General features: G+C 32.9%; 1 protein-coding gene and 1 long non-coding RNA gene across 4 annotated transcripts; one reads left to right on the top strand and one right to left on the bottom strand.

Annotated features, from left to right (window-relative positions):
• Positions 1 to 7,726: 7,726 nt before the first annotated feature.
• Positions 7,727 to 9,120, bottom strand: LOC140012981 (uncharacterized). 3 transcript variants are annotated; one of them, XR_011820047.1, is made up of 2 exons: positions 8,849 to 9,120; positions 7,727 to 8,234 (listed from the first exon to the last, which is right to left on the bottom strand). It is a non-coding gene; the product is annotated as an uncharacterized lncRNA (long non-coding RNA). The 3 variants fall into 3 exon arrangements; XR_011820048.1 differs by having other exon boundaries at positions 7,727 to 8,214; XR_011820046.1 differs by having other exon boundaries at positions 7,727 to 8,076.
• A 2,882-nt stretch (positions 9,121 to 12,002) lies between these two features.
• On the top strand, positions 12,003 to 17,838 carry LOC140012859 (3-ketoacyl-CoA synthase 10-like). Its single transcript, XM_072061210.1, has 3 exons — positions 12,003 to 12,547; positions 13,205 to 13,830; positions 16,980 to 17,838. The coding sequence occupies exons 1-3, from the start codon at positions 12,134 to 12,136 to the stop codon at positions 17,533 to 17,535; spliced, it is 1,596 nt and encodes a 531-aa protein (XP_071917311.1). The 5' UTR covers positions 12,003 to 12,133; the 3' UTR covers positions 17,536 to 17,838.
• Positions 17,839 to 18,593: the final 755 nt, after the last annotated feature.

Here is an 18,593-nt window from a genome sequence, read left to right as displayed (position 1 = left end):
AGTTGGACCTAGGCAAAAATCAAAGCATAGCTGCTGCTATCCTACACTCTTCTCTTACTCAGCCAATCAAAGCATTCTTTTGTTTTTTTTGCGTAAATTACTTATTACCGCCTATGATTTTACATAATGTAAGATGACCCTTCTAAAGTTTTGAAATAGCCACATTATCCCTTCGTGATTTTATGTAAAGTAAAAAATCAACGAAATGCACAATCAATTACAACCCTCATACCAATCGCGCTTTAAAAGCTCGTGTGATAAAATTTTAATATCCATATAACCCCTTTACGGTTTATATAAATATCTACCTTACCCCGTATAATTTTTGCATTTATCCACGTAATCTCCTTATATTTTTATACAAGGTGGTTAAGTCGTCGGTTGATTTAGCATTTAAGTAAGGGCACTAATGATATTTCAACTAACAATAATATTACATGGGTTATTTTTTGTCAAATTTCTACTTTACATAAAATCATAGGAAGTGAAGTGAACATTTTGAAACGTTAAGAGGGGTCATGTGGCAATAGATAAAACTATAAGGGGATTATATGCAGTTTACCCATTTCATTTTTGTCTTTTTCAATCAAACACGCAGACATCTGCCAGCATTTGACTTCTGGAAGTAGAGAACAGTACGCAACACATGTCGTTTTCCGTAGTAGTCATCTTTTCAATTCAATTTGTATGCCATTTATTCCTTGTGGACGACTTTGATACAGCGAAAGCTCAATCACACCTGGGACGGTGAAACACTTGGGTGAGTGTGTCTTTTTACTCGCCAGTTTACCACTCGTTTGCAAAGACTTCCCAATCGATTCGTACAATTCGAGCTAGCAATGTCCTTCATTACACAAAGATTGTTGTTGACCTTTCTTGGGTCTGGTTTCTCATAAGGGTTATGTTTTTGGCAACTTCTTTCTTGTGATTTATAAAGAAATTGACCCTATCAAAGCTTGCCTTGATTCACGACCTTATTTGACACCTGTACAATATGTTAGTCATTCCTAAAATAAAAGCATAAAAATGGGGGAGTTGGGATTTATGAATAGTGATCTTTTTTTTTTTTATCGAAACGATAGCTTCCTATACTATGGGGAGGGGAAGGGCCAGAAGAGGTTTTGGGATAATCCGGAGGGGACTGAACCACCACCGGACCAGACAGGTGTGCTACGCACCTACCTGAATTTTTTAAATAAGACCGCATTTAATTGTGTCAAACCTTACCTCCCACCCCACCAAGCCTTAATGTATTGGTGGTGGCACTGGTGGTTTATGAACAATGACCTTGGTCTCCTCAAGATGTCCAGTTCTGCAACTTTGCTGTCATATTTTCTGCTAAAAAAAAAATGCTGTCTGCTGTGTATTAGAAGTTGTACAAATGTGGTCCACTTCTACATGATATGATACTCCTTATCATATTGCCTCCTTCGCCAATTGTAGTATCCTTATTGTTATGCTCTTGCCTGTACACGACGGAGCTGGTTTTTTGTGTCTTTTTCCCTCATTTGTTGTCTCCAAAGTCACCGACACTCACTAACGGACACTTCCACCTTCCCTTTCCTTTCACGGCATGGAGCCGCCTCATCGTCCTTCTTTGCCAGGTATGTGCATTTTTTTTTGTTTTGTTTTGTTCTTGGAGTTATACAATTTGCTTCTATCTTCATAAAAGATGACTTATCCAGTAACTACTCGTATTTTGTCTTGTGATGCAATGGATTTGCTTTTTTTTTTTAAAAAAAAAAAAAACAGAGAGGGAGAGAGATTTTTCCCAAAAAAAAAAAAGGGTTGAAATCTCTTTTCTAATATACTTGGATCTCTTGTTCACAATTTTTAGTGAAGAATTTTATGTATGAAATTAATGAATCCATCAAGTGGATTTTAGTATTGTTCACTTAGTTCATGATGCATTTTTTCACGAATTCATGCAATTGGAGATTTGAATTTCCTTGATTTTTGGTGTATAAGACTTGCCTCTGTATTAACTTGAAAAAAATTTTATTTCAACATGGAATTTCCAAGGGAGACATCATTTTCTGGTAGGGCTTGTTCACAAGACAAGAAGTAAACATAGTACCATGGTCAAATAGTTTAAAGAACTAGCTGCTATAGCATCATTTGATAAAGTCCAAAAGTAGTTTTTTTTTGGTAAATAAAGATGCATTAAAATAAAGTCAAAGTCTACAAAGTAATAGTTAAAGTACAGAGCCCAAAAGTAGTGACTTCTTATTTGATTAACATATGATCAGATTTGACTACTGATTTAATTCAACTATGTGATTAGTTTGAATTCAAGTATATAAACCATATGAAGAACCATATCAGGGACATGTAGGTTGAAATGACTTAAGAGGGATGGTACTTCAGAGCAAGAAATCAAATTTCTCAAATTAAAGTTAAAACTTTTAATGCATGTGAATCATAGTTGTCAAAATCGCGATCCGGATCGTAGGATCGTACAATCCTACGATCCGAATAACCAAAATCGATCCGGATCGTATTCAGAGTCGCAAATCATATTAATCTCTGTAGGATCGCATAAAATCGTAGCAGGATCGGTAGGATCGTGTAGGATCGGTAGGATCGTACGATCCTACAATTTTTTTGTAAATTTGTGAAATACGAAACTCCATTTTGCAAGTAAATGAAAATATTTGTGGTATATTTGTAATTTATCAAAGAATTGCAACCTTTAATTGCAATTAGGAGCTTTTGGTAGGATCTTACGATTCTACGATCCGATCCTGTGAAACTAAAATCGATCCTACGTAGGATCCCGATTTTACAAACCTTGATGTGAATTTGATCAAAATCTTTAGTGCCATATTATAGCCTCCTCCTTGATTTCTGATAAGAAATGAAAATGTGAGCAGCTAAACCATTAGTTGTTTAGATGTCCATATGAGGCTTGGTGGAATGTAAGTCAAATTTCCTCAAAGAGGCATCATATAAAACAAGGCTTTTCAATTTGTTTTTTCTGGCTATTCTATTAAAGAAGAAAAATAAGGAAAGTTGTTTAGCACTCTTGAAGTTTTAAAAATATTAATTGCCTCCTTTATTTTAAAATTTTTGTAACATCTTAACCCCAATTCAAAATATATTATTAGAATACTCATTTTAAGAAAGAGAAAATAATTTCTTTCCAACAATCCCTTTTGTTAACTTACTATTTTACAAAATTATAAGTATATTAATGAAAAACCAAAAACAAAGACAAAAAGTATAAAGATGTAATGTTGGTATAAAATACAGCAATCGGAACCATAACTAGCATGCTTTTTTAAAATACAAACACATACTAAAAGTTTATTTAAGATATTTTCAAACTACAAAAGTTTTTTTCTTTAGGATTTATCTATTTCATGCTCTAAGGTCACATAAAAATCAGGAATGGACCTGATGTTATTTTCTTTTACTTTTTTTTCCGGCGAAAGGGTAGACTTCTTTCACAAAAGATATTGTACTTCAGGAGGTTGGTTGTGATTTTAAAACTTTAATACTAGACCCACTTCATTTTTTTGGATATGCTTATCGTTGTCCTTAGGGTACCAAATAAAAGAAATCTTTAATGTTTTGAGCGAATTTAAAGAATTTTATAAACTGATTAGAATCTTCATTTTTTTCATTGATGGATTGAAAATTAGAAAAAAAAAACTGTTTAACATTGTATTTAAAACTTATTTGAGATTGTTTGAATTTTTTTATTTTTATCCAAATTAGTAATATTTTTAATATTTTTTAATTTAAAATATTTTTAAGGTGTCAATTTTTAATTTTTTTTATCCAAATAATAAAATATAATATATTGTTAGATCTCTCGACCCTATTAAAAACATATAAATTTCTATTAAAGAAGCAAATCTATCAAGTTTTCAAATGTTAACGGATTTTAAATTAGTTTGTCATGACAATTAAGATATCACAACAAAAGGGTAACTTTGAAATGAAGTTATCTTTATTCTCCCAAAACTAGGTTTTTAATGATATATTTTGAATTGGGTTGAGAATGTTCCAAAATTTTGAAAATAAGGGAGGTAAGTGATATTTTAAAAATTTTAAGGGTGATAAGTGATGTTGTTAGAAACCTTAGGAGAGGTTTCTGAAATTATCCCTAATTTCAATATATGATACTCTAATTTGCATCTGTATTTTTGGGGAAAAGAAAATTAGCCGTCGAGCTAAATCGTGAGTTTTCTGATTATTAGTGAACCTATGAATGAGGAGATTATTTTCTCGTCTTTGATTGACAATGTTAAGAGAACGTCACAATTGTTGCTAAGTTTAATGAAAAATAAAATATGTATTTCTTTAGCATTTTTCTATTTTCGTTTGCATCCCACGACAACTTTTGCTGCAAATGCAACAATAAACAATTTTCACCAAGGTGAAAGTGCAAATTTTCCAATGATCAGAATATGAACTAGAGTTTAAAATGGCATAGCCATGGAAAATTTTTACCAAAAAAAAAAAAAAAATTGCCATGCAAAATACCAAATAGGCAGTGCCAATAGATTTGTTTACGGGAGAGGATGTTATATTGGTCGCATTACGTCTAATATAAGATTATGGTGGACCTAAGATATAGGTAGATTATAATTTTGCATGCAGAAGTTTCAAAGCACAATATCCAAGAAGCAGAAAGAATAATTCGAAATATATGCATTTGGATCTAGTAAATGGAAATTTACGTGGTGGTGCTACAAATTTTCAGCTATTTTTCTTTCAAACAACAAATAAAAAAAATGAAAAAGTATGCAAATAAAAACAAAAACTAGCTTGCAATATTGGAGGGTTTAGCTTGTATTCTTACACAAATGTTTTGTTTTCGTTACTTATTAGTTAATTTGAATTCAAAGTAGTTGGAATACCTTTCTTGTAACTGGCATCTCTTTTTACTTTAAATAGATTGTAGTATATAATTAATCTTCTATTTCACTTTTTATATCATTCTCTATCTCATCTTTTATTATATTTTCTTTTTTTTATATATAGATATCCTATTTGTATGCTTTTTAATGTTTTCTTAAATTTTAATAACTGATAACAAAGTAAAAAACAACATTATACAAAACGAATATATATATATATATATTCCTTTTTTCTCTAACTTTTTTTACTCTCTTTAATGATAAATTGCAGTATAATGAAAGATATGCCAATTGAAAGGTGGAACAGAAGATTAATATAAAAAAAATGTACTATAGTGATTTGATGTATATGAGATAAAAAGATAATTAAAAAATATATTCATGAAAAACGTAAAATTTTTTTTTGCAGAAAACTACAATCCAAACAAGGCCAGTCTACTATTTTGACTATAAAATGGCAATATTGCCATTTTCTTGGATCTCAATTCCAAGGTTGGTGTTAACAGTTGATGAGCCAATTGATCTCGTTAAAAGTAGGATTCAGCTTTCAAACCAAACTATCTTAGAAAATGAGCAAGTATCTACCCAACTAATCTCAGCCGCATTTGTCCCATCCCAAATTTATCTCCTTTTCTGTTGTTTACATCCAAGTGTTGAGAACAAAGAAAAATCTTTTCAAAGACTTCATATTTCCCCGTGAATGTAACATTTACCGTTGTTACTTAGAAAAAAATTTCCATGTCACTTAGAACAATTTATTTTCTGGGTCCAAAGATACATAAATTTTTTAGATCCAAGAAATGTAATTACTCGACTATTTTGTTTGGACTAGTCCAAGGTTCATATGAACATGCTTGTGGAGCTTAGCCTTTGTACCCTGTACGAAAGTGGGCCAAACTTAGACAAAGAAGTACTATCTTTATTGTCGCAAAAGGCTTGCTGGCACTCAATCTGAAGTCAGAGAAAAACATATTCCTAGTTGAGTTCATTTTGGCCATAAGAATTATCTTTACATTAAAACGTGACTCAATCAAACCTTTTCTGAACTATGGACCTTATGGGCACGTTCTGTGGTAGAATAGTATCAGTGTAAATGGACTTTCTTGGCCTCCCCAAAGGGGCAAAAAGGAGGCTTGCTTTGTATCCCCTAATTATAGTCTTGAAAGATGCACTCAAGACCCAATTCAAATAGCGAGAATATTAATTAGACAATCATGAGGTCTTTAATTTGACTCATAAACTTTTTTTTCCTTTTTTTTTTCTTTGTAAGGCTTAGAATCTTGCTTAGATTGGAAAAGAGGAAATTTCGACACGTATTATTTTTATTTGTATTCATTATTTAGGGTAATTGAAGACGAAGAATATTTAGGGAAATTTCGACACGTGTTATTCATTATTCATTTGGTTGAGGAAGAAATTGTTGATTGTAATTTGGGGTGGATAAAATATATATTGGACATTATGGAAATTCTCGTAGTGGAGGTAATTGTCAAAAGGGTACGGATAGAGTATTATTTGAAATATTATTTGGAATAATTACTGTAGCACTTTTTGTGATGTGATGTATGTGAGATAAAAAGGTAATTGGGAATATAAAAAGGTGGGTTGGAAAATGTGTTTATGATGCAAGCGAAATATTATTTGAGATATTTGTGCTATCCAAACACCCCGAATTCTTGGTTTTTGAGAATTGCATGGATGGTTATCATGTGAGAGACATTTGTTGGCTTTAGCAATGAATAAGTAAACATGAATGGGTTCTTCAATCAAGCAGAGTTAGTAACCATATTGCACATGAAGGGTGAAGCTCGTTTTCCCTCATATGTGAAGATGAAGGTGGATATTAATTACAAATTAGGGTTGTACATCGCCTACACCCGAACATAATTTTGTGCGAAGACCATTGCTCGAGATGGCATTGGACGAGTTTCCATCCAGAATTTGATTTAAGGGATATAATTAGAATTTTATTTATTAAGATGTGTTTTATTTATATTTTTTTAATTTCCCAATTTAGTTGGTTTGGTAATCTAATGTGATGAAAAATTATGAGCACACTGGGTAGTAGATATAAGCTTGAGACTCTAGTTAGTCTTTAATCCATTAAAAAGGCATGTACAAGGGTAAGTACGATGTGCAAAACAAATCCGATTGATCCAATATTATGGTTTTGCCCCAAAAGTTTTGCCTTTCATACTGTTCCTCTTCTTATATATCTAAGAAACCTATGCAGTTTTGTTCTTGTTCTTATACTGAATTCTTCAGACTGAGCGTTTTGCCGGACCTAGGACTGCAAAAGAATTGAGTTAGATTGACGAGTCGAACTAAGTATAAAAATACTTCACTTATTGGCTCAACGGGTTTCAATTTATATGTTTTGATATTTTTTCTGAGTGTTACAGAATTTATAATGTATATTCATAATATCTTTATTATTTATGAAATGAAGTGTTCTCTTTATCTATTGTAAAAGAAATATAATACTTATTGCTTTTTTATTTGAGTTCGACTAGGTTCGAAGTCGAGTTCAAACCTCGAGATTTATATTGAGAACTTAATGTAATTTAAGCTTGGTAAAATTGAGTCAAATTTAAGTTAATTAGGATAAAATTCAACTCGACTCGACTCGAATCATTTTCAGCCGTAAAATGACCTATACTTTCTCGTTCCTTGGTTTATCAATTATTCAAAATTTTAGTGTTATTTTTGTTTTCGCTGCGCAATCTTTTGTTAGTGTGCTAATAGATAGCCTAGTACTACTACCATTTTTTTTGTTGACAAAAATGAAAAGTCAAATAAGTTGTGTGCGTGTGTTCGAAAGGATCACGACAGCTTCTTTTTTTCATTGATCCCAATCATGAAATACTATTCACAGACGATATCTTATTTCTTCACAAAAAAAATAATGCTCCAACTTATTATCCATCCTCACATACATACATACTTCTGCTGTTGACCCAGAATTTGTTTACCAAAAAAAAAAAAAGGAAATAATAGTAAAAATAAAGCCCTGGCATCTTCAGACAGTTGTTGTACAAAAGTATGTGCTATCACAATTGCAGTCCTACATCATTCATTGTTGATGAAGTTGGGAAGGTGGCAGCTGAACGGTTTGTGGCCTTAAATTCTTAATTATCTTTGGCTCCATACTCCCACGATGATCAGATTGCTGACAACTCCAACAGTACCCAACTTCTTTAAGACTTTTCTATCAAAACCAAAAAGGCATTAATGTTTTTAAATTCAGATCGGTGAGTGAATCGGTTCACAGATTTTTTGGTTTGGCCGTTCTGCCTGACCGATTCAATGATTTTCTATTTTTTTTAACAGCTGCTTGGGTAAATCCCTGAAAATTATACATTAAACCTGGAAAATCATACATGAACCTCAATCGATAAATGGAATTTAAATATTTATATCATCATAAGATTTTATAAATTCATTACAAACATAAATAAGACTAATAAGTATAATCCAAATGCTAATTGCTAACCAAGTATCTAGAACACAAGAACTCACCAGCCAACAACATATTAAGAGCTTAATCTCCAAAGAAACATATTACGTTCCAACACTAATTGACAAATCAATGTGTATAGCCTCTATGCCATTACTTTACATGTATAGCTTTTCACAATGATTGGTAGTATATTTTTCTGGTTTGACGAAATTTATTTCATGGTTGCTTTCTCTAAGAAGCAGAATTAAAAGGCCGAACTTGACTAATTTCAGTAATTTGATATTTCATTCGAAAAATAGCTTCTTCAAACGTGACTGTAAAATAATTCATGATTTATAATTTCATCCTTATCTAATCAAACAAAAGTTCAACATCAATTACAAAAAAAAAAAAAAAAAAGAGATGAAAACTAGGGAAAAAATGGATGAAAAATACAAAAAAAAAAAGAAGCTCAACATCAATTAGCTGTACAAAAAGAACACATAGAAAAAAATATTGAAAGGGGAATAATTAAACTCACCAAAATGGAAAAGGTTCTATCATGTTTCTTCTGAAAGTTCAAAATTTTAACTTGCCTATTAATCGGCCGAGAAGGATAGCCTGATGGTCATGGATTGAAAGGTTTGAAGCAAGATCTTGTCTTGGATTGTTGGACGTTGGAGGGTTAGGAAGGAAAACAAAAAAAAAAAAGAAAAAAAAGAAAAATGATTATCAGTAGGAGAGGCCAGAGACAAGAGAACTGAGGAAGTGAGGAGAAGTAGATAAGTCATTTAGTGGAGAACGACGGTTGTCTTAGTGTTTGTTTTTTTTAAAAAAAAAAAAATCTGATTTTTACTTAAGTTAAGTGGTTAATGTTAAAAAAATTAAAAATCGCCAATTTACTGCTCTAACAGTTTTTAGCAGTTCATACAATTTTACCAATTTATGGTAATTTTTCATTAATCTCCGACTTTTACCCTAGATGGGACCAGCAAGAAGATGACCGATTGACAATTCAACCATTGGACCGGATTCATTCTGGTTCTAAAAACATTGCAAAAAGGAAAATAAGAAATTCTTTAAGACACCTGTCGGCCTGTCTCCCTCTTCGCTTTTTGTGTTGTCTCAAAGTCAAAGGACCACTCCTACCCACCTGTTTTATTTAAGCTATATGAGGCCTACATTTCTTGTTTTTGGCTTTTTGCAGACATGTTGCTTCTTTATTGTAGAGACGGAGAAATGGTTTCACATACAATTGTCAATACAATCGTTTCGTGAATCAAAGTAACATCAATTCAACACAATGTAATTCATGATAAACCACTTGTATGGAGTATATTTTTAACGGATATAAGACATGCTGTTGTTATTTATGTGAACCCTAACATGTTACGTAAAATTTGTTTCATCCGCACAACTTGAATTTCTGCCGAATCGGCCAATTCTAAACGATAATTCTAGTGTGTTTGGATTACCAAATTATTTTAAATAATATTTCGTTTGAATCATAAATATATTTTCTAATTTACCTTTTTATAATCCCACATACTTTTTATCTCACATATATCATATCATAAAAAGTGCTACAGTAATTTTTTCATTGTTTGGATAGTGTATTATTTAAAATATTATTTGGAATAATTACTGTAGCACTTTTTGTGATGTGATGTATGTGAGATAAAAAAGTGATCGGGAATACAAAAAGGTGGATTGAAAAATGTATTTATAATGCAAGCGAAATATTATTTGGAATAAAAGCACTATCCAAACAAATACAATATTCAAATAATATTCTATCCAAACAATTCGAATTTGGGATGGTTACCATTGACAACCTTCCCCTCATTTTTGTACCCTTTCTTTTTTAGGTTTTGTGGATACAAAGTGTTTTTTTTTTCCATAAATAAACTGAACAACTATAGGGTAAAAATATTCCCTCTTGAATGAATGATTGTAGTTCTGATAATCCAGACACAAAACTTAACCAGACAATATAAATTCTCGAAAGTATTATGTGACATGACAAAAAACAGTAATGTCAACGTTGCTTTATTTGATGTAACCTATCTACTATAATCAATCACATAGATGGACCCCTTTAAAACCTTAACATTTATAACCAGTTTCTGTGTTGTTCCATTCAATTCCAAATTTGCACCCAACGTGGTTAATTCATCCAACTTGATTCCTCAATTTCATTTCTAGCAATTCAAGTGGACGGAAAAACGAACCTCCATCCCTATGATATCACATAGGCCTCCACTTGAATTCTTGCAAATCAATAAAAGTATTTTAAAACTATTAGGATGATGGAATTAATAAAATTTCTTTCACATGATAGGCCTCCACTCGAATTAATTTGCTACATATATCTTTGGTAAATTAGGAGTCGGAATAATCCAATGGCCATATATCTTTGAGCAACTTTTGGGTTATGGAATTAATTAAGATAATAATCCTGGTTAATTTCTGGGAGCTGCTGGTGTACCTTATTCAAAGATGCATAGAACTGCCATAAATTTCATGTGGATAAATGACTTTTTCAACATCTTTGTTAGGTGGTGTAGGGTAGTCAATGAATTGATGTATTATATTGTTGATATTTGGTGATACAATTATTGTTATGAAAAGTTTTCTCACAAGCCTAAATAATTAAGGCAAACTAAGGGCATAAGAGTAATATGGCACTCAACAGCCTTGTATTAACTCTAGTTTAGACAGTGATGGACAAAAGAAGTTCCCCAAAATTGTAGATATATTTAAAGCATGTAGTTGAATTTGAGTTTAAATTAGATCAATGTCAATAAATGCTATCCAAAAAAATAAACATACTATCTATCTTATACTATTAAACTGAACTTTCAAAGTAATAATTAAACTTAAGGGACATGCATTTGTAAGAATCAAACTTGTCACCTTTTTTGGATAAAATTCACAAGTTTCTTATGGCTGCGCCAATCAATAGTTGGAGTAATTGCCAAGAGCATATCTTGTTGTTTCACTTGATTCAAACTAATAGCACGAACGGGCTTTATATATTTTTCAACATCGTCTTTTCGATTTTTTAGGTGAACCATCTTAGGAGTTAGCTACTCGTACGTAATTCCAAACATCTTAGGTTTGTTTTTTTTTTTCCAATCATGTTATTTTTCGTGCAAGTAGTGGATGTATCAGGAAAAAGGAAAATTAATAAAGGAGAATTTTAACAAGCAATTTAGTTGTATACACAATCTTGCCAAAAGTGGCAAATCATATCAATATTAAATACTCCTTCGGTTCCATCGAAAATATCATACTTTCCATTCTGAAATATCTTATCATCTTGCTAAAATCAAATTTACTTTTAATCTCTTTTTTCAATATTATCCCCCACCTTTATCTATATTTCGTGTTAAATTCAAATTTAAAATTGAAATTTTGAGGATAATTTTAAAAATAAATCCACTAACATCACTATAAATTCACTTTTTTTAAAGTTGGAATCTTGAAATGCACGGACAACATTTCGGAATGGAGAGACAGTACAGCTATGTATTTCTTAACTTTGAATTTGTAAATGTCACCCACAAGTTTCCTCCCCTTAATAAATGTTGGAATTTATAGCTGCTGAAACTTGAAAGCATCCCAACTACACAAACCTAAATTTGGGTGCTGACATTAACTATCCCTCATCCAACTCCCTTAGTAGCTTTCACAATAAGTACTTCACATATTCTATCAAACACCTATCTCAAACATCTTTCGAATTCTGATCAGCTTCAACCAATCCCAAGTCCAAAATCCCACATCAGAGCTCAAAAATCCCGTTATTATAATCATTATTGTTATGGCTGGAGAGCAACATCTGCTGTCAACTGAGATTGTTAACCGTGGCATCGAGTCATCAGGTCCAGATGCTGGATCTTTGACATTTTCCGTCAGGGTTCGAAGGAGGTTGCCTGATTTTGTTCAATCTGTGAATCTGAAATACGTGAAATTGGGGTATCATTACCTCATAAATCATGGGATTTACTTGGCTACTGTACCTTTGCTTGTGCTCGTGTTCAGTGCTGAATTGGGAAGTCTCAGCAGGGAAGAACTCTGGAGGAAGCTTTGGGATAGTACCACCGGATATGATCTTGCTACTGTGCTCGCCTTTCTTGGTGTACTTGTTTTCACGCTCTCTGTATTTTTCTTGTCAAAGCCTCGGCCAATCTATCTTCTTGACTTTGCGTGTTACAAGCCCCATGATGACCTCAAGGTACCACCATTTCACTTTCCATGCATGATACTCTTTTTTCCTTTTTTTTTTTAACTTCCTTTTTCAATTTTCGAATCTTTTGACGTTAATTTCAACCCAACCTTTTTACTATTCTGGATTCATCCAGGCATGTTCATTCATCTCATATCATTTACAACTTTTAATCAAGTGTGAATGACTAGATGAGAAGAGAGAATGGTGTGGACGAAAATGGAATTTTTTGTTGCAAAATGATAAGTATGGGCTTTATGTGATTCTCATGAATGATAGATATATAGTCTTTTGATGTGGTCTGAATTGATGTTTTTTTTAAGGAAAAGTCTTAATTGATGTTCCTTAAAAAAAAAAGATATGTGTTTTGTGGTGCAGAAAAGTTTGTGAAAGTTTGATCAAAAACTTTTGTTCAGGTCACTGTCACCTGCCAATCGTGTCCGTGAGACCACAGGTCACTCAGGGGATTCATCATATTAATGATCATTATATGTTTATTAGTTCTAATAAGTTAACGGTGTAAAGATTTTTTTTTTACACAGACAGAGAGTTTAAATACACGACACGTTCATATAAATAAAGAAATCTCTTGATACTGGAAAATAATTAATTCGTAGTTAATAGAAAAAGAAATTATAACAAATAATTCTCTATTTATTGTGACAGGTAACAAAGGAGCAATTCATTGAAATGGCAAGAAAATCAGGCAAATTCAACGAGGCAAGTCTTGAGTTCCAGAAAAGGATAGTAGAATCATCAGGAATCGGGGATGAAACCTACGTCCCAAAATCCATCATGTCCCCTGAGAATACAGCAACAATGAAAGAAGGTCGAGCAGAAGCATCAATGGTGATGTTTGGAGCACTAGACGAGCTTTTCGAAAAGACCAAAATTCGCCCCAAAGACGTAGGGATTCTTGTGGTAAATTGCAGCATTTTCAATCCAACTCCATCCCTCTCAGCAATGATCATAAATCACTACAAAATGAGAGGAAATATCCTAAGTTTTAACCTAGGGGGAATGGGGTGTAGTGCTGGAATTATATCATTGGATTTGGCTAGAGACATGTTACATGCAAATCCTAACAGCTATGCTGTTGTGGTTAGCACTGAAATGGTGGGATTCAATTGGTATCCTGGGAAAGAAAGATGTATGATGATTCCCAATTGCTTCTTCCGAATGGGATGCTCGGCCATTTTGCTCTCCAATAGGCGCCGTGATTATGCTCGTGCAAAGTACAGGCTCGAACATATTGTAAGGACTCATAAGGGTGCTGATGATCGTAGCTTCAGGTCAGCTTTCTTGATCTCCTATTTTTTTTTTCCTTAGAACTAGTAGAAAACCCAAAAAAAAAAAAGGAATAATGTCTAGTTCGGTCACGTGGCATGAATCTAGATCTGCTTGCGTAAAAAAACAATTCAGTATTTGTGCAGGAATAATAATGTCTAAATCCAAGATCGATATTAGAGCTTATGTTTGCAATTGAAATTTCAATTAGTGTAAGCATGAGAGAATTATATTATAGAAACATAATAGTAATATAATTGAAAACAAAAAAAAAAAAAGCTCAAATCAGGAGAGAGTTTCTCCTTGGGTTGCCATGCTCATTAATTTACTCTTTGAGATGTTGGGACTCATGAGTGGTCAATCTATTTTTGCACACTAATAATGGAAGTGCATGGTCCATAGAGCTAGCTGATTGATGTGCATTTAAAGGTGACCTAAGAACTTGGATAATTTGTTGAAGGATGACTGGGGGGTGGTTGCCTACTCATTCATTTCAACTTAATTGCCAACCGCCCATTTGAAGAAATTGTGTAAAGGTGGGTCCAAATTGATCTGCATCTTCTCGGGAGTCTTTTCTTGAGATTAGGACAATGGTTCAAATTAAAGCACCATAACACTGAAATTACCTTGTTAATTCCTATCATTTAGGATCATGGGTCCATATATTGTTTCCAGTCCCTCTCATATATTCAATTCTTTCATGTATGGGATTACTCTAACAAACAAAATACAGGATTAATCTTTCTTACGTTAATAATGTACAGTACGAGGTAGATGAATGACAATTATATAAAATTTGAATTTTAAATAGAATTTTTACACATATATTATGAATTCAACGGTAATAGTGTCAGTGTATATAAGATTTATTCTAAAATATAACCATAAGTTTAGTAGTATTGAAAAAGAAAGAGAGAGAGAGAAAGAGAGGGAGAAAAAAAAAAAAGAACTACAATACAAAGCAGAAGTTTCGTGATAGGGTCACAGCCAAAGAACTGCGTGACAGTTTCTTCCACTATAAAAGCAAAATCATTACATGGTTAGTGGTGATAGATATAATGACAATCCAATCTTAAACATTATTATGCTAACACGTTGCCCCTTTGCTGGGATATAGAAAGTAGCTCAAGCCTACCAATTATTCGTTTCCTTTTTCTGATCTTGTTTGAATTGTAGTTTTTTTTAAAAAAAATTAACGTTCTTTATAAGTTTATTTTTTAATCAATTTTTATTTTATATACATTCAATCATTACAGTACATATTTTTTATACAAATTAAAAAAAAATAATCCAAACTAGTGAATTAGTATATGAAGTCAGTGAACAAGTATATTACCAAAGTTGTACACCATCACTAACGAATGGATGGATGTACGCAATTATTACAGAAGATCAGTTTTTCAATCAAAGTAATTAAGCTGTGTGTTTAATTAGGCGGAGTCTTAAACTAAAAGATCAAAAAAAGAAAAAGAAAAAGTGGAGTTGTGGACGAAAAGTGAGCTGTGGCCCACACATTATCATCATTCCACGGCATTTCTGCTCGAAACCACAATTATCTCATGCTGGCTGGTCTATGATAGTGGATTTTTCTGTTGTAGACCCGTGCCATGGGGGACCATTAGACAGACAGGGTGGACCACACGTATTGGGACCTTACATAGGATTTGACCAAAAGATTTGTTGTTGATCGGAATAAACATACAAGTTTTACACGTGAGATTCATATGTGGGATCCTCTCTCTCTCTCTCTCTCTCACATATATATAGATGTATGTATATATATACACCACCTCCTGACAGACAGTATTTCACCCGCATGTGGAGGCTCCTGTCACGCTCTTTTCACCCGCACTGTTAGACAGACAGTATTTGAATCCTAGATTTGACATAATTTTTAAATATTCTTTTTTGATAATTGAACCGAATCCTAATAATTACCTATATTTGTATCATAGTACGCGGGCACATCTCGATATATAACAAAATAGTAATAATATTAATAATAGCAGCAGGATGCAATTGTCAATTTTATGGTTTGTCATTGCACATGGTCAATAACAGACCATCCCTATGATAGATCAAGGCTACACTCCTGTAGTATGAGCATGGTTTTAATACCCAGCTCGGACCGTTCCGTCAAATCGGTTGAATCGTCAATCAGGTGGCTGTCTAAGCCGGGTTATGCTTCAAATCCAGTGTAGCTAAAAAACCGCTTTATTTAGTGAAATCAATTGACTCGGCCGGTCCAACCAGTGAATTGTCAAATTGGAATGGTTTTTCTAAATCAATTTGGTTCATTCAATTGATCAAAATTTTTTTTTAAAAAAAACTAGAAACTAATTAGATAGCCGCAACCTATAGTCAACTCAAGTCAAGACCTAAGACTCCAATCTTCTTCCTTACTTTATTTCTAATTTTTAGCTAATTTTCTTCAATTTCTTCTTTTCGTAATCATCCCTCTCTTCATCATCCCATCATTGATCTCTCAAATTCCTTCAGTAAAGTTCAATTTTGTGCCTAAACTATATGCGTAGGTTTGATTTCCTAATCTATGATTTTTTTTATTTTACTTTGAATTTACTAATTTTCTAAAGTAAGATTCTTATTTTCTTGGTGTCAAGCTTGTCATATTGGTATAATTATAGCTCTTTTTTCTTTGCTTTGCTTTTCTTTTGCTTTGTATCTTTGCTTTTCTTTTAGTTTATTTTATTATAAACTTATTAGCAAAAGAACTATAGTTATGATTATGTGTCTAAACCTTTATAGTGGGATGTGCAAATTGTAAATATGATAAAATTAGCAATATATAATTTATTTATTTATGACATCATGGGTCGAAAACGGTCAGTCCAATGGTTGAACTAATGACCCTTGACCCAGTGACTTTTCTAGTTCAATGAATGGTTCAAGTTTTAAAACCTTGAGTATGAGATTAATGGTGAAAAATTGAAAATTAGAAAATGCAAAAAAAAAGGAGGGAGAGAGAGAGAGAGAGAGAGAGAGAGAGAGAGAGATGGTTTTAATTTGATTAAACTCGTGCAAATAGAAATGGATATGCTCTTGGTAAGGAGACGAGCTAGTGAAATTTCTTGGAACACTAAAATGGTTTTTAGTTTACTACGACAAAAGAAATTTACACCGTAATTTTCTGCAGGAGTGTTTATCAAGAGGAAGACGATCAAAGGTTCAAGGGACTAAAAATCAGCAAAAATTTGGTAGAAATAGGGGGCGATGCACTCAAGACTAACATCACCACACTTGGTCCTCTGGTCCTACCCTTCTCTGAGCAGCTTTACTTCTTTGCAACACTAATTTGGAGGCATTTGTTTGGTTCCGGCGGAGGGTCACAGCCCAAAAAACCATACATCCCTGATTACAAACTTGCATTTGAGCATTTCTGCGTGCATGCTGCAAGCAAGACTGTTCTTGATGAGCTGCAAAGGAATCTGGAACTTAGTGAGAAGAACATGGAAACCTCAAGGGCTACACTGCATCGATTCGGCAACACTTCCAGCAGCAGCATTTGGTATGAGCTGGCTTATTTGGAAGCCAAAGAAAGGATCAAGAGAGGTGACCGGGTGTGGCAGATTTCATTTGGTTCTGGTTTCAAATGCAACAGTGCAGTCTGGCGATCGTTGCGCCGAGTAGGGTCACCTTCTAGAAATCCATGGCTTGATTGCATTGATAGGTATCCTCCAGAGGCTCTCTAATCCTGGGGAAGCTGAAGCTGAGGGGGATGGTGCAGCACTGTCAAAGCTTACTAATGGCATTAATGCTGCATTTGCTTCAACATTTCCAGCATGACTAAATCACAAAAAATCCTATGTTTGTCTTTCTAAGTTTGTTGACTCTAAAAATGATTTGGAGTCGTATATCCTATGTCAATTGTTGTCTAAGATTCATACAAGGTAACGTTTTTGTTTCAAGCACATCAGGTCAAAGTCATGACAATATCCCTGAAGTTGCTGGTTAAGATGTGGTAATGAATATAAATTGTACTCTCTCTGTCCCAATTATTTGTTTATATTTTAAGAATTCAACTTTTTAACAATAGTGATTTGATTGTGATGTTTGTGTTTTTTTTTTTTTTTTTCAATTTTACTTTCCACAAATTCAAAATTTGAATTTAAATGGTAACATACATATGATATAATTAAAAAAAGGAACTGTATTCAAAGGATAGACTAAAAAAGTGTTTTGACTTTCTCAATATAACAAATATTTTGAAATATCTCAAAGTATAAAATACGACACTTTCAATGATTGCAAGTGCTAAATTAAATTCAAGTTGGGATGTGAGCGAGGCAAATATCATCACACTCTCAAGCTCAACTTCTAATATGTAGTACTTTGTAATGGCACTTATAAATTATCTGCTCTGTAGAATTCCAATATTAATATATTAATATGCGTGCTTGCATCTAATTAAGTTGTTCCTCATTAGATGCATTTTGTGTTCGTTAAGACCTAGTAGAGGCTTCCCTACTAACTTTTCCGTAGTCCCACATCGATTCTAAGGGGTTTGGGGTTTGGGTAGTTAAGTCTCCAAGTTTGCCTTAAGAGTTGCCGGCTTTTGGGGTTAAATTTGGGATTAGGTTTAATTAACTAACTTCAAAAGTCTGATAAAAAAAAAATTAGATGTATTTTGGAAGAAAATGTTTGTCAGTATAATGGAGTGAAAAGATTTAACACCAAAGAAATTGTGTATTTCTTTTCATGCCATTCTTAGTTTCACTTAACTATAATCGAAGTAGAACTTGCTCTGTTT

The sequence above is a fragment of the Coffea arabica genome, chromosome 8e (assembly GCF_036785885.1).
Source record: "Coffea arabica cultivar ET-39 chromosome 8e, Coffea Arabica ET-39 HiFi, whole genome shotgun sequence".
Classification (NCBI taxonomy): domain Eukaryota; kingdom Viridiplantae; phylum Streptophyta; class Magnoliopsida; order Gentianales; family Rubiaceae; genus Coffea; species Coffea arabica.
This window is presented reverse-complemented; position numbering and strand designations above follow the sequence as displayed.

Bases quoted from the DNA above. Each gene is read 5' to 3' on its own strand.
- LOC140012859 (XM_072061210.1), top strand. From the start codon at position 12,134: ATGGCTGGAGAGCAACATCTGCTGTCAACTGAGATTGTTAACCGTGGC. The intron at 12,548-13,204 runs GTACCACCATTT...TTATTGTGACAG, and splicing joins AGCCCCATGATGACCTCAAG to GTAACAAAGGAGCAATTCAT. The intron at 13,831-16,979 runs GTCAGCTTTCTT...AATTTTCTGCAG, and splicing joins GCTGATGATCGTAGCTTCAG to GAGTGTTTATCAAGAGGAAG.